Source organism: Brassica rapa, chromosome A03 (assembly GCF_000309985.2).
Source record: "Brassica rapa cultivar Chiifu-401-42 chromosome A03, CAAS_Brap_v3.01, whole genome shotgun sequence".
Lineage (NCBI taxonomy): Eukaryota > Viridiplantae > Streptophyta > Magnoliopsida > Brassicales > Brassicaceae > Brassica > Brassica rapa.
Window position 1 is genome coordinate 2,936,454 of NC_024797.2, and position 13,879 is coordinate 2,950,332.

At 36.8% G+C, this 13,879-nt stretch overlaps 5 protein-coding genes and 1 non-coding gene across 12 annotated transcripts; 5 read left to right on the plus strand and 1 right to left on the minus strand.

Annotated features, from left to right (window-relative positions):
- Positions 1 to 18: 18 nt before the first annotated feature.
- Positions 19 to 1,237, plus strand: LOC103856123. Its single transcript, XM_009133203.2, has 3 exons — positions 19 to 223; positions 350 to 420; positions 604 to 1,237. The coding sequence occupies exons 1-3, from the start codon at positions 154 to 156 to the stop codon at positions 715 to 717; spliced, it is 255 nt and encodes an 84-aa protein (XP_009131451.1). The 5' UTR covers positions 19 to 153; the 3' UTR covers positions 718 to 1,237.
- Positions 1,238 to 1,613: 376 nt separating this feature from the next.
- Positions 1,614 to 5,386, plus strand: LOC103856127 (RNA-binding KH domain-containing protein RCF3). Of its 7 annotated transcripts, none has more exons than XR_004456245.1 (8): positions 1,614 to 1,792; positions 2,001 to 2,598; positions 2,922 to 3,347; positions 3,424 to 3,681; positions 3,780 to 4,050; positions 4,118 to 4,191; positions 4,328 to 4,401; positions 4,951 to 5,386. XR_004456245.1 is itself a non-coding variant. In XM_033287578.1 (8 exons), exons 2-7 carry the CDS (start codon positions 2,008 to 2,010, stop codon positions 4,374 to 4,376), a joined length of 1,653 nt encoding a protein of 550 aa, XP_033143469.1. In that variant the 5' UTR covers positions 1,614 to 1,792; positions 2,001 to 2,007; the 3' UTR covers positions 4,377 to 4,401; positions 4,951 to 5,386. The 7 variants fall into 7 exon arrangements, 4 of the variants coding, with proteins under 4 accessions (XP_033143469.1, XP_009131456.1, XP_033143467.1 ...); XR_004456244.1 differs by lacking the exon at positions 4,951 to 5,386 and adding an exon at positions 4,561 to 4,902; XM_033287578.1 differs by having other exon boundaries at positions 3,780 to 4,034.
- A 258-nt stretch (positions 5,387 to 5,644) lies between these two features.
- Positions 5,645 to 7,005, plus strand: LOC103856128 (casparian strip membrane protein 5). Its single transcript, XM_009133209.3, has 3 exons — positions 5,645 to 6,463; positions 6,577 to 6,700; positions 6,787 to 7,005. Exons 1-3 carry the CDS (start codon positions 6,243 to 6,245, stop codon positions 7,003 to 7,005), a joined length of 564 nt encoding a protein of 187 aa, XP_009131457.1. The 5' UTR covers positions 5,645 to 6,242.
- Positions 7,006 to 7,019: 14 nt separating this feature from the next.
- On the plus strand, positions 7,020 to 11,922 carry LOC103856130 (transcription factor MYB16). The gene is made up of 4 exons (XM_009133210.3): positions 7,020 to 10,563; positions 10,640 to 10,769; positions 10,850 to 11,184; positions 11,341 to 11,922. The coding sequence occupies exons 1-4, from the start codon at positions 10,431 to 10,433 to the stop codon at positions 11,721 to 11,723; spliced, it is 981 nt and encodes a 326-aa protein (XP_009131458.1). The 5' UTR covers positions 7,020 to 10,430; the 3' UTR covers positions 11,724 to 11,922.
- Positions 11,745 to 11,816, minus strand: TRNAG-UCC. Its single transcript has one exon. It is a non-coding gene; the product is annotated as a tRNA-Gly (tRNA).
- Positions 11,923 to 12,265: 343 nt separating the features above from the next.
- On the plus strand, positions 12,266 to 13,277 carry LOC103856131. Its single transcript, XM_009133211.3, has 3 exons — positions 12,266 to 12,508; positions 12,575 to 12,640; positions 13,073 to 13,277. The coding sequence occupies exons 1-3, from the start codon at positions 12,461 to 12,463 to the stop codon at positions 13,115 to 13,117; spliced, it is 159 nt and encodes a 52-aa protein (XP_009131459.1). The 5' UTR covers positions 12,266 to 12,460; the 3' UTR covers positions 13,118 to 13,277.
- Positions 13,278 to 13,879: the final 602 nt, after the last annotated feature.

Consider the following 13,879-nt stretch of genomic DNA (forward strand, 5'->3'; position numbering starts at 1 on the left):
GAAACTAAAGGTTCCCTTTTCTCTTTACTCATGTTAAAGTATTACTACTATTATAAGAAGAATGGATTAATAACTAACAAATCTGATTAGTAAAATAATACTACTAGAGTTTAATACTATAAATGAAATCTTCACAACGTCAAACAGACAACAATGGGTCAATCTTGTTTCTTCAATGTTCTTATTGTTTCCTCTCTTTTACTACTAGTCTTCTTCTCCACTGGTAATAGCTTATGTCATCTTCTTCTTGATTACACTGCTAGTATTAAGTGTTTATTTTTTTGACCCTTATATGATTGGGGTTCGAGTATATATATAAGCCTGTGATATTTGTTTCTGAATTTTTAAGCCATGGGGAGAAACTTGCATACTGCGAGTTTACAAGGAGTTTACAGTGCTGCTGAGCTATCTCCCTCCAAGGTACTTATTTGTCCTCCACATCTATTTAGTTAATTACTTAATTCTTCTTTTCACAGAATGTTACGAAATAACGATCTTAAGGAACTTCTAATATTGGATGTAAATAAAGAAAAACCATATTGTTGTTCATGTTAAAGAGAGGAGAATCATATTGTTATTTATGACATATATCCAAAACTACAGGATGAGAGTGTGCGGAACATGATGGAGCTGATGGATTATCAACCGGTGGAGTCTAATACCAACTGGAATGGTTTCGTCGCCACTCCTCCTCCCCAATCTCCTCCACTTTCATAATTTCGAAAAAAAAAAACTATTTTCGGGATTCTTTTTGGAAAACAAAGTTTGATATCTGATATTTTTGCAATAAGTTACAAAATGTAATTTTGGTAAGTTAAGTTTTACTGTCTCAATTGTTGAAAATATGAGTTCAAACTGTAACATATTTGTTTGGTATGGTTGGTGGGCGCATGTAAAACGCCACTTTGACTGAAAAAAGTTAAATTCCGACACATCAATGTTGTTTTTTTAATTTTTGCACTTAGAAAATATTTTGTCTTTTTTTCAAAATTACTATCAATCGGATACTTTCTCCGTTTCACTTTATTTGTCGTTTTAGATTTATACACACAAATTAAAAAACGTTTAATTTTGCATACTTCCAAAACAAAACATCATTATCTATACACCTAATCATATTTTAACTAATAAAAAAATAAAATAAAGAATATTGTTATTAAATTTTGCAATGAAAACATAAAACGACATTTAAAATGAAACAAAATTTTAAATCTAAAACGACAAATAATACGAAACGGAGAGAGTATACGAAAGACAAGTAGCGAGAATACATACAGTTAAATTGTTTAAAATCCTAAGATCTTGCATGTTGATCAGAACCTTAACCTTGTTGTTAAACTTCGACGAAAACCCTTGGTCTTACGTTCATCCTCAAACCGAAATTACATTAAATATCTTGCAAATATTTGCTGATAAATCCCTAATACTTTTCTCAATTTGCTTCATTTGCCCCATAACTCAAAATAAGCGTTAAACATACCCTATTTTTGTTCCCAAAACAATATGATTATAAAACTGAAAATCTGACAGCCTTTGAAGACTAGGATCTATAGCACATATTCAAGAAAAAAACATCTGCATACAAGTATTTGTTTCAAGAAAAGGGTCTAAATATGACAAGCGATAATAAAGGGGGAGATAATCACAACAGGCAAAACTCTTGGGGGGGGTGTATTAGTAAAATACGAAAATAATATAATCGAAAAACTGTTAACATAACTAACCGAATCAAATCAAGTCAGCTCGAACCCTAGATCGATTAATCCCCAAATCCGACGAATCGATAACCAAGGTTCGTGCTCCCTCCAAATCCCGAAGTAGCTGAGATCGTAATATTGAATCTCTAATCTAATTGAATCCGTTACTCCATCGTTTGTTGTTCTGAGTCTTCGTTACTCGATAGCTGCTTCGGAGCTTGTTCGTTTGTTACGGTTTACTGATTGTGATTGCATACTTGTTTGATTGGTTTGTGATTTGCTACATTTGTATTTGATTTACAGATTTACAATGTCACCGGATCACAGAGACAGCCATCGAAAGAGGTCGCGTCCTCACTCCGACGACGACGACAACGGTGGAAGCAAGAGGAGGCACCGCGGAGGAGACGATAGAGACTCGCATACGATCGATCGCGACGACACTGTGTTCCGTTACCTCTGCCCGGTTAAAAAGATTGGGAGCGTCATTGGGAGAGGAGGCGATATCGTCAAGCAGCTGAGGATGGAGACTAGGGCGAAGATTAAGATAGGGGAAGCTATCCCTGGATGCGACGAGCGAGTGATCACGATCTATAGCGCTAGCGATGAGACCAATGCCTTTGGGGATGATGGAGAGAAAGCTCTTTCTCCTGCGCAGGATGCTTTGTTTAAAATCCATGACAGAGTTGCTGCGGATGATGCGCGGCGGAGCGAAGATAGCTCTGAGGGAGAGCAGCAAGCTATTGCTAAGCTGCTTGTTCCTTCGGATCAGATTGGGTGTATTCTCGGGAGAGGTGGCCAGATTGTTCAGAATATTAGGAGTGAAACTGGTGCTCAGATTCGTATTATCAAGGATAGGAACATGCCTCTTTGTGCCTTGAGTTCAGATGAGCTCATTCAGGTAACTGCGAAGAACATACTCCCCCGTTTCAGTTTAATTGTCGTTGTAGAGTTAAAATTTTCGTTTCAAAATAAGTGTGTTTTAGAATTATAATGCAAAATTTATTAACAATATTCTCTAGTTTATTTTTCTGTTGGTTGAAATATGGTTAGGTGTATAGGTAATGATGTTTCTATTTTGGAAATGCGCAAAATTAAATGTTTTATTAATCTGTCTGTATAAATCTATACGACAATTAAAATGAAACGGATTAAATATGTGTTTACTTTTATTGCCTTGTCTTCACATTTATGTTCACTTAGCTTATCACTTTTTATTTCTAGATATCTGGAGAAGTGCTTCTTGTTAAGAAGGCTCTGCATCAGATAGCCGCCCGCCTTCATGAGAATCCTTCACGTACACAGAACCTACTTTCCTCTGCAGTTGCCGGTGGATATCCTTCTGGCTCACTCATGAGCCATGCGGGTGGTCCTCGAATTGTGGGGATAGCACCGCTGATGGGTTCCTACGGAGGGTACAAAAGTGAAGCCGGAGATTTTGCACGCCCTTTGTACGAAGCTCGGAGAAATGAGCCGCCGGCGACAGATTTCTATATTCGGCTAGTTTCCCCAGTTGAGAACATTGCAAGTGTTATTGGTAAAGGTGGTGCTCTAATCAATCAGCTTCGTCAGGAAACCAGGGCAACTATTAAAGTTGATAGCGCCAGAACCGAAGGAAATGATTGTTTGATAACTATATCAGCAAGAGAGGTTTGACCTTTTCTCAATGGTTCTGTAAAGATAGTTTATCCAGCTTTTCTTCCTTGACGCTGTCTAATTTTCTTAGGTTTTCGACGATGCGTATTCCCCAACCATAGAGGCAGCTATGCGTCTGCAACCAAAATGCAGCGAGAAGATTGAAAGAGACTCTGGACTTGTTTCGTTTACAACTCGCATTCTTGTGCCAAGCTCTAGGATTGGTTGTCTTCTTGGTAAAGGAGGAGCTATCATTACTGAGATGAGGAGAATGACGAGAGCTAACATCCGAGTTCTCGGGAAGGAAAATCTTCCGAAAGTTGCATCCGAAGATGATGAGATGGTTCAGGTAAGATTCACAATAACATAGTTATTGCAGTTTACATGTTTTCACTCTTAAAGCCCTCTACGTGGAGTTTCTAACAGTAGAAGCAATTTGATATTCAGATCTCCGGAGAACTTGATGTTGCCAAAGAAGCTCTCTTACAAATTACATCAAGATTAAGAGCCAACGTTTTTGACAGAGAAGGAGCTGTTTCTGCAATCATGCCGGTCCTGCCTTATGTTCCTGTAGCACCAGATACTGGTGATAGATTGGACTATGATAGAAGAGATAGCAGAAGACCTGAACGCGGGAATCATTATCCTGGTGGTTATGGCTCAAGTGGTCTGTCTTCTGAATATTCGCCTTATGGTGCGCCGGTATGTCTGCTTAAAGGTTCCATTACATGTTGTTTTATCATACCGGTTCTCAGTGAATGACTCTTTTGACGTGTATTTTTCAGGTTGGCGGTAGTAGTAGTACTCCATATGGAGTGTATGGAGGAGGTTATGCATCTGGACGCAGTGGCAGTTCTGGGTGAGATTATTTCTTCCCTGATGTATTTATAACAACCATACCAACTATTTCTAAAGTCGATGTACTACACATACTTGTTACCTGTTGCCTTACAACTCTTTGGTGGTTGATCCTTATCATGGGTTTTGTCATACAGGTTATCCAGCCATTCATCAACCCATCGACGCAGAAACTATGATTACTAGAAGCTATTGGTGGGTGATGAAAAAGGTTAGATTTTTTATATTATGGATTTGTTTAAGTTATCTTTTGAACTTAGTTAACCTAGCTATTTTTTGCCCCAAGTATATGAGATAATCTGATCTGATCTGTCCCGGTGCATTGCTTTTTTTCCCTTTGTGACCTTTTCCCCTCGTACCTCTAAAACAGTGTGAGATCCTGAAGCCTGATGCCTACCCCACAGCCCACAGCTGAAGCCTTTTCACAAAACAAGATGACAAAGCTGAACCACCAAACTCACCGATTACATGTTGTTGACATATTTAAGTTTGTTTCAAATATTTCCATGTCTGCTTGAGACCAAACTACCACCAAGCTCCTACCCGTTAAACCATATTTAGTTGCCTGTAATGCTGTCTATCTATGTATCATCTTTCAGTTTACCTTTGTCTTTCCTCGGATCAGATTCAGAAACCTTTGGTTTGGCTATGCTTAGTTGCATTTGTATGAATTATATAATTTATGTTAAACACGCTCCTAGTTTTCAGCATCCTGACAGGTTTCAGTTATCTCAAAATATGACCTTAGATAATTTTTCAGAGTTCTTAAAGATCATATGCAGGGAAAGCGATAAGTGAGAATATATAGATACCGTTCTCGTTGGTCCACATGAAAAGGTATATAAATTTCTCCTCATTCATTATTTCTTTGCACATATGCTTCTCTGCCAGCACTTAAGACAGGTTGCTTCTATCTCTGGAACTGGAAACCAATCTTTTGATCACTAGTCGGATCGTTGTCAGCTCCAAATCCGGTTCAGTTCTATGACTGTCCGGTTTTCTTGCTTAAACCAACTGGTTTTGTTGCCTATCTCCGAGAAATCTCTTGATATCTAGAATGTTGAATGATGAGTTAAATTGGTAGAAACAATTATATTATTTCAAGAATAGTTAGAATTACTGAAAGTTTTGTTTTTTTCCTTTGTAAAACCAGTTGGATCTGTAAATATTTCTTTACAGTTTATTAATTTAAACTATTGATAAGTTAAAGTTTATGCTGGGAGAAAGATCATTGTGACTAATATTTATTTGAACAAATAACACGAATTGCAACAGATAATAGGCCAGCTCGAAAGCGTGATAATCATATCTTCATTCAAAAAGCCTACACACTTTTGTAAAGCCTACACACTTTTGTAAATATTTCAATATTTTCAATTGGTTTAGGTGTCCTGCTTCAGTTCGATATGATTGTGTTTGGTCATTATATATAATGATGTCTATTTCTTAATAAATAAAATTATGTGTTTTGAGTCTTTTGACACAGAGAACCATTTGGGTTTCAACATCTCCGATCATTTGGGAGTTTTAGTTCTAAATTCACAACTTTCGCTATTTTCAAAGAAGATTAAACGCAAGTGGGGTTTGTTAAATCATATGCCAACATAACTAATTCAATTATTCTAACTTATCACCCTCTATATATCAAGTATAAAGTTTAACTACTCCACATGCATGGTTCCCTTCAACAAAAAAAAAACTTTTTAAGTTTGACCTCAAGATCTTTATACAAAATTAGATAGGGTTTTGTTCTCCAAATCTGGAAAGGTCTATGTTGGTTTGGTGGATTAGGAAGGTTAAATGCATGGATCCATAAAGAATATCCTTTGTGTAACGGAATTATATAACACTCAAAAGGATACCTTTAGCAAGGACAATTGCGATAATGACCTTATCACAACCACTATATGTCCCACATGCATGCAATATATATACACACTCAGTCATTGCTCTTAACCCTCACCAAACTATTCATTCTTTCATACCAAGAAACTCAAATAGCCCTAACTTCCTGTACAAGAAACCTAAAACCCCATCAAGAATAGAAACAAAATGAAGTCTGGTCAGGCTGAAATCGCTGAAACAAGCAAAGGTATCAAAAAGAGAGGTTTGATGAGCAGAAAAATTGCGATTTTCGAGTTTATCCTAAGGATCATCGCTTTTTTTAACACCATAAGTAGTGCAATCCTCATGGCAACCACAAATGAAACTCTGCCTTTCTTTACTCAGTTCATACGGTTCCATGCAGATTACAACGATCTTCCAGCTTTAACGTATGTGATTTTGATTCTTTTAAACTCATTTTACCTCTTTTTGGTTTTTGGGGATGACCTTATTAATCCTTGAAGAGTTTTGCTTTTGGTTTGATTGATATATGATATATCAGGTTCTTTGTGGTTGCAAATGCTGTTGTAAGTGGCTACCTAATCTTAACTCTACCTTTAGCATTTGTCCACATTGTCAAGAACAAGACTGAGAACAGTAGAATACTTCTTATCATTCTTGATGTGGTAAGCCATCAGCAAACTAAACTTGTTCTGTCTCATAAGGGATGTGTCTTCTCGTTAGCTTATGATTGATTCTTCCTCATGTTTAGGCAATGGTGGGTCTTCTAGCTTCGGGAGCAGCCTCAGCAGCAGATATTGTCTACTTGGCGCACAATGGGAACAATAACACAAACTGGTTCGCTGTTTGTCAGCAGTTCAACTCCTTCTGTGAGCGTATCTCAGGGTCTTTGATTGGATCTTTCATCGCCGTTGTCCTCCTCATTCTTCTCATTATTCTATCAGCTATTGCTATTTCTCGACGCCATTGAAGATATGGTCTTAACTCGAAATATGGGTTTTGTTTGTCCCCTGATTTTAAAAATATATGGTTTGGTGTGTACAGTGTGAACTTGAGTTTTCAGCGTGTGTCCTCTGTATTTGTGGTTTTTCTATTATCATCTCCATTGCGATGTATGTAACGGGTTACTATTTCAAAATTTGTGTGTGTTTAACCATCAATTCAATATCTTATTCTCGCTTTAATCTATGATAAATCCACAATCAACATAATAGATGGTGTGACAAGACAAAAAAAAGCTATGTTTCATTACGTCAACAGGAAATAATCATTGTGTAGTATATCATTGCAGGTTATTCCCATTCCAGTTAACCGGTATAAATTTACTATAAGTACACGAGCTGTTGATTCGCCTTACGGCAATTAAAGACAATTAAATCTTGTAACGTAGCTGCTGTTGTTGGTGGTAGAACATTAATCTTCGTTTCTCTAAGTTACTACTTACTTGTGTTTCTACTTCTTATCTTGGTGCGAGATCTCTCCAATGTTGTATTACTCACTTGAAGTTGGCTTTTCAAGGATTTGATCCGTTACTACTCAGCCTTGTATTAAGTTTAGTCCTTTTGACAATTGATTGCTCTGTTTGTACAAAGTTGTTTGCATAATTGTTTCTCTCTACGTTTTCTTTTAGTGAGTTTTTGTTAGTTGGTTGTTTGTTACCGAACTGACTTCTCACAAATAATGCCTTATGTTTTGCCTTTTGTGGTTAACGCCATTATAATGTTGTTTGGTCTCTTTTCCTTTGTTGACTTGTAGTTGTGATTGATTGAATAACATGTTTTATTTTTAAAGAAATAGAGTGTGGTTAACACATTACTAAGAGATGATGTGACTACGACCAGAAAGTAAGGTTGAATTAGACTTAAAAAGAGTGTCTTATCAAGAAACCAAGAAGTTCTGTGGTTAGTGATTTTTTGGTTAAGGAGCAGAAAGGTTTGAAATATTTGGGAGTTATAACATATAACTAGCATGAATTTTAGTATTAGGAGAGCAAACACTGAAAGAGTTGATTAAGGTAGTGATTAAAAACTTGTTTTCCACGTCTTAATTGCTACTGTTCGTCAGGGTTATGATGATGCTTATCACTATTGAAAGATACCAAACAGAGACTTGAAAATGGACCTTGTTTATATCCAATTTTTTGTATCACATGGTAGTTTTGATAAGAGATTTTTAATGTAAACGTGTTCCTATGCACCACCTGAAAAAGCTTCAGCAACTAACAAACCAAGCTAAAAGTGTTAAAACCTTTTCAGTCTGGTGTTTCAGACCGAGCGTGATGCAGAGTACTCTCTTCTCACATGGCATGATTTAAGGCTCAGTTTATTATTTCACATGTGTGACTTCTTGATTTTTGCAATGGCTGATCAAGTACACTAATGCAGGAGATTTGTAGCATCAAATGTGGGAAGCCGTGGATCGATACAATATCGACAAGTGGCATCATTTATGAAGGCAATATTGAAGTATGTTAGGACCATACAGAGTGTAGAAGCTGTCAATATGGAGTCAGCAAAACATTTATAGAGGTTTGTCCCCATTGTCCTTTACATCATTTGCAGCCAATATGATTTTCTTTTCATCCTTGAGCTCTCTCTCCCTCTATCTCTCTTCTTCAGCTTTCATATTCACATTTATTCATTTTCCTTTTTCTTTTCTTATAAATCTGATTTTCTTTTGTTTTTATTTGGACAAATCTTTATGACTTTGTCTCTTATCGTTCTCTGATTCGATGAAGATACTTCTTGTACCCCACATGCTTGAAGCCCACCTCAATAAATCCATCTTAATCTTGCCTTCATGGAACACATTGAGCTACTCTTCCTTGTTTGCATGGTCTAGTAAAATCAAAATCTCTTTAATGTCACCGTTGGCCTTCATAAATCATCTACATTTCTTGGCAGGAAAAGTTACCTTGCTGAAAACATTTGTATTCCTGCAAGGTACGTACCATAACTAATATAAGATCAAACAGTTGAGATCAAATCAAGGTATGACTTCTTGAATTTATACCATAAAATGAGATAAATATGCCCATGCACCATTACTTCAAACATCAATCCAAGCAGACTTGGGTTCTGGTTAAGATGACATTGTTTGTTTTTGTTTGATCTAACGTGAAAATTTTGATACTCGACTGACTTGACACCAAGAACAGTGTAGCAGCCAATGAACATTTCATTAAATGAAGAGATAGATCACTGCACAAGGGAAGGATTTTCAGCAAGAAGTACTTTATCTCTCCACAACCCACATAATGCTCCTTAAACCATTTTAAGGTTAGAGAGTTTCCTTAACTTTTTTCTCAAGTATATAGTTTCATGTGTTGTGGAAGAAACATCTCTCCACGCAACTATATTTGAACCAATACTACTATAGTAGGTAGAGTAGAGGGATTATCTAGTGCATTCGTAATACAGTGTTACATGTGACTTTTATTGTAGCCATAATGTTTCTATTAGTTTTCTTACACAGGATAGAATTTTACCATTTTCATAGAAATGAAACAATGGAGAAAAGAAGGCCTTTGCATAAATTAATTTACTTCATCCACTAAGTCTTCTCTGACTTTTTTATGCTCTCTGTCTCATTGATTTGCTACTGTAGTGTCAGTTTCCTCTTAGCCACCACTTTTTTAACAGCATTTACTAATTTGCTCTTTCTAGTAAAGGTTGATGAGAGAAAAGTGTAAAATAGAAAACCAGTTTGTACGTTATATACATAGAGAGAAAAACAATGAGAACGTTTGTGGAGGACTTAGACAAATCAAAGGCCTCTTTTTTTCAAACATAGTCTACAAATAGATTAGTTGAAATTTTTAGTCTTTTGGTAACTTCTATAGGGCCTAAGAAGGATGATCGCACATGGAATGATGAAACTGGAGTGCTAAAACTGGATAGCTGAAGGGAAAAAGTTGCAGTACCCATTAAATTTAAGAGGGTTATTACATTTTGATACACAAGATCATCAAAGAGATGAGGGCTATTGTAATAAATAATAGCTATAGCAGTGACCTAAATTTACTTTTACCACAAGAAATAACAGTGGTAGGTAATAAAGGCTATCTCTTTCTCTCTCTGAGTTATTTAGAAAGGGGACTTGCTTTCCAAGTCTTAAAACCACAAAAGGCAATAACTTCTCAAGACCCCATTGTTAATAAGTGCTCATGCATGTGAGAGAGCCGAGAAAAAAGGGGATGCATTTCATTTTCTTGTGTGTGTGTGTCTTTCTCTCACCTCTATATATCATACCGTATCACTCAGATATGCTTCACTTGTAACACTTCTACAACTGTAGCCAAAAAGACCATTTCTTTGTGCTCTTATGGTGATGATAATGATGATGATGATCATCATGTGATATATCTCTCATTTCCTTCTTCTTAGTTCTGTAATAATGGGTAGATCACCGTGCTGCGATAAATTAGGTTTGAAGAAAGGACCATGGACACAAGAAGAAGACCAGAAACTTTTGGCGTATATTGAAGAACATGGATATGGAAGCTGGCGTTCATTGCCTGAGAAAGCTGGTACATCAAAACTCTAGCTCTATTACCTCTCTATATTAAAAACTTTCTCTCATGTATCTTTCCTTAAATCTCTCAGGTCTTCACCGATGCGGCAAAAGCTGCAGACTAAGATGGACTAACTACCTAAGACCTGACATCAAAAGAGGCAAATTCAACTTGCAAGAAGAACAAACCATTATTCAACTCCATGCTCTCTTAGGAAACAGGTCTCTCTCCAAACAAACAAACACAGCTTCTTTTCCATGACCTTTGTCTGAAAAAACTTTTGTCGTTGTTGTAATACTAGGTGGTCGGCGATTGCGACTCATTTGCCGAAGAGAACAGACAACGAGATCAAGAACTATTGGAATACTCATTTGAAGAAACGGTTAGTTAAAATGGGGATTGATCCAGTCACTCATAAACCCAAAAACGAGACTCCTTTGTCTTCTCTTGGTTTAACCAAGAACGCAGCCATACTTAGCCACATGGCTCAATGGGAAAGTGCTAGGCTTGAAGCTGAAGCAAGGTTAGCTAGAGAATCAAAGATTCTTCATTACCAAACCAAACCATCATCCCATCATCATCATGGTTTCACTCATAAGACATTGTTAACCACTTGGACAAGTAAAACAAACCAAGGTAGACTAAACATAAACATTTTTTTATATGGACGTAAAAAAAAAACGCTTTTTAATGGACCTGAGGTGTCCCAGGCCGAGGCCCAGAAGGGACCGGCCCATAAACATAGACGAGTAACTGCATTTGAAAACTTGTTTGATTCTCTATCTTGTGTAGGTAATGCAGATCATCAACAGCAACAACTTGAGTCTCCGACATCTACAGTGTCGTTTTCTGAGATGAAGGAGCCGTCGTCGGCGAAGATAGAGTTGGTTGGTTCATCCACGTGTCTAAACTTGATCAAAGAACCTGAAAACGATTGGTTCAACTCAACGGTTCACGAGTTTGAAGCCACGGAGATGGCGGGAGGAGTGGACGAAGGGTTCACCGGTCTAATGCTCGCCGGAGATTCACTAGGCCGGAGCTTCTCCGCCGAGAAAAACGAAACGGTGAAAGAGAGGAGTGGTGGTGGTGACTGCAGCAACTACTACGAGGACAACAAGAACTACTTGGACAGCATTTTCAGTCTCGTTGATCCTTCAACGCCAATGATGTTCTGAATAAACGGAACAAAAGTTCAATGCGTCTGCCGGGAGTCGAACCCGGGTCTATTGCTTGGAAGGCAATTATCCTAACCGTTGGACTACAGACGCTTCGTTGTTTTGATTCTTTAGTTGTTTTTGAATTACAACTCGTTGACCAATCGTGTCACCTTTCATATAACTTGAGCATTAGAGAGCTTTAATCAGTCTGTCACCACTACCGCGTACCACCATGATAAATGTGCAACACTAAATAAGCCAAATATATTCATAAGAACTACAATAAGAAAAAAAACTATAAATAAATCTGGATATTTATTTGTAAAAAGAAGAAGGAAATATTGATTTTTAGAGACTCATTTTGTGTGTGTGGAGATATGTATTTTGAGAGTTTAAGCTACAAAAATAAATAATTACACGTTAAATATTTTTAAATACTTTTGTCCTTTTAATAAATTTGTAAAAAAATATAGAGTCGCATCTGTAATTCTTTTTGTTATCAATCATATTATTCTTCGAGTTTTTTTTAATCTACGATAAAGTTTTTGTGAAATTAAAAAAAAACGATAATTACAACTTACAAGTGTTTTTGATCTAACAAGGTCCAAGAACTATACTATAACCCAATTACTATATTAAATGTTGGCCCATTATAGGCCCAAGAAATAAGTTTGTAAGGTAAGTAAAAAGGAAGAGAAGAAAAGGCATAATTGAGATTGCGATTGATTTGGGATCTTATTTTCTTCTCTGAATCAATGGCGTTGCCTCCAGGACTTTACTCCGGCACCAGCTCCCTTGCTCTCGTATATCATCTCTCTCTGATTCGATTTTTGTGAGTTTGTGTGATTAATCTGAGTCTTTTGGATCAGGTGGCTCGTGCTTCGGCGTTCAGCGTGGGTCTCCTCTACGGGAGCATGAAGCTCAAGGTCTTGAAGGTAACACTTTCGAATTTATGATTAGTAGTGCTCGTATCTGCTGATTGAATCTGCAATACATTACATTTTGATGATTCTGACGTTTTGAATTGGTTTGGTGGGCCACATGATATTTCGAAAGTTACCGACTTTGATCTTAGTTCGTGTGAAAGGAGCAAAGTTTTGTTAAATAGGGTTTGATTCTTAGTGTTGTCTTGTTATGTTTCCACCACTTTGAACTCTTATCTTGAATTAACGCTTTCTCTGGCTTATTTCAACATCATGTTGCAAAAAGGTTTACTCTTGTTGTTGCATTGTGTTGTTTGCTCATTTTGCATTCGTTGACAATTTTTTTTCTTTTCTGAAGGTGGATATCTCTGTATGTTAAATGTTCTTGAATCTTACTGTATGCTAAGTTACGTACTAACTTATTGTTTTTTTTTTCACCTACAGATGACAAAGAAGCCACACAAGGTTGAAGCCACTGCTCATCACTAAACCATTGTTTTGTCTTTACAATAAGAAACCAAACGCTTGGGGCGGGGATGTCTACCCGCCCTGGTTAGCATTTTTTTTTTTGTATGATTCATCTTTATCATGAAAAAGGAACTAATATACTTCATAGATCATTAATAAATTATTTTCTCGACTGTCTCAAGAACCTGTATTGTCCAGCAGAAATTTGATCTGTTCACCAGTAATCAGAACATGAGGGACATAACCAACTGATCTAATCCCTTCAAGTTCATTCAAATTAGAGTAGATATCTTTCCCTTATCGAGTGTGACCTCTCATGAACTAAACCAATACACTGGCCACATCCACTCGAGGTTTGATTAATGGGCCTATCATTTCTAGACTCTCTCGGGGTCTATTGATGGGTCAGAGTAACGTAGCGCCTTTTGAAAGAGCTTACATTTAAGCTTTAACAATACAGTTTCTCTTCACACATACAAGAAAAAGAAGTTTTTCTTAAGCTTAACAATAGCCATTGCAAAGATACCTACAATCATACAAGTTGAAGATAATATTTTCTTACAGCTGTAGATTTTTCTTCGAGAACCAGATGTTTCTGGTTTTATCCACATTTGGGCAATAGATTAAAGTCACATCATCTAAACCGTCACTGACAAAGACGTACAATGAGAAAAACATGTATAGATCGTCCAGAATCTTCATTGTCTATCAAATCTACAAATCTCAACGTCCCCACCAGTCAATATCATCATTTTAAATATTCTTATAGGGGTCCATGTGAAA

Bases quoted from the DNA above. Each gene is read 5' to 3' on its own strand.
- LOC103856127 (XM_033287578.1), top strand. From the start codon at position 2,008: ATGTCACCGGATCACAGAGACAGCCATCGAAAGAGGTCGCGTCCTCAC. The intron at 2,599-2,921 runs GTAACTGCGAAG...TTTTATTTCTAG, and splicing joins GTTCAGATGAGCTCATTCAG to ATATCTGGAGAAGTGCTTCT. The intron at 4,192-4,327 runs GTGAGATTATTT...TTTGTCATACAG, and splicing joins GGACGCAGTGGCAGTTCTGG to GTTATCCAGCCATTCATCAA.
- LOC103856128 (XM_009133209.3), top strand. From the start codon at position 6,243: ATGAAGTCTGGTCAGGCTGAAATCGCTGAAACAAGCAAAGGTATCAAA. The intron at 6,464-6,576 runs GTATGTGATTTT...ATGATATATCAG, and splicing joins AACGATCTTCCAGCTTTAAC to GTTCTTTGTGGTTGCAAATG. The intron at 6,701-6,786 runs GTAAGCCATCAG...CCTCATGTTTAG, and splicing joins TTCTTATCATTCTTGATGTG to GCAATGGTGGGTCTTCTAGC.
- LOC103856131 (XM_009133211.3), top strand. From the start codon at position 12,461: ATGGCGTTGCCTCCAGGACTTTACTCCGGCACCAGCTCCCTTGCTCTC. The intron at 12,509-12,574 runs GTATATCATCTC...CTTTTGGATCAG, and splicing joins GCACCAGCTCCCTTGCTCTC to GTGGCTCGTGCTTCGGCGTT. The intron at 12,641-13,072 runs GTAACACTTTCG...TTTCACCTACAG, and splicing joins TGAAGCTCAAGGTCTTGAAG to ATGACAAAGAAGCCACACAA.
- LOC103856130 (XM_009133210.3), top strand. From the start codon at position 10,431: ATGGGTAGATCACCGTGCTGCGATAAATTAGGTTTGAAGAAAGGACCA. The intron at 10,564-10,639 runs GTACATCAAAAC...TAAATCTCTCAG, and splicing joins TTCATTGCCTGAGAAAGCTG to GTCTTCACCGATGCGGCAAA. The intron at 11,185-11,340 runs GTAGACTAAACA...TATCTTGTGTAG, and splicing joins GACAAGTAAAACAAACCAAG to GTAATGCAGATCATCAACAG.
- LOC103856123 (XM_009133203.2), top strand. From the start codon at position 154: ATGGGTCAATCTTGTTTCTTCAATGTTCTTATTGTTTCCTCTCTTTTA. The intron at 224-349 runs GTAATAGCTTAT...TGAATTTTTAAG, and splicing joins ACTAGTCTTCTTCTCCACTG to CCATGGGGAGAAACTTGCAT. The intron at 421-603 runs GTACTTATTTGT...CCAAAACTACAG, and splicing joins CTGAGCTATCTCCCTCCAAG to GATGAGAGTGTGCGGAACAT.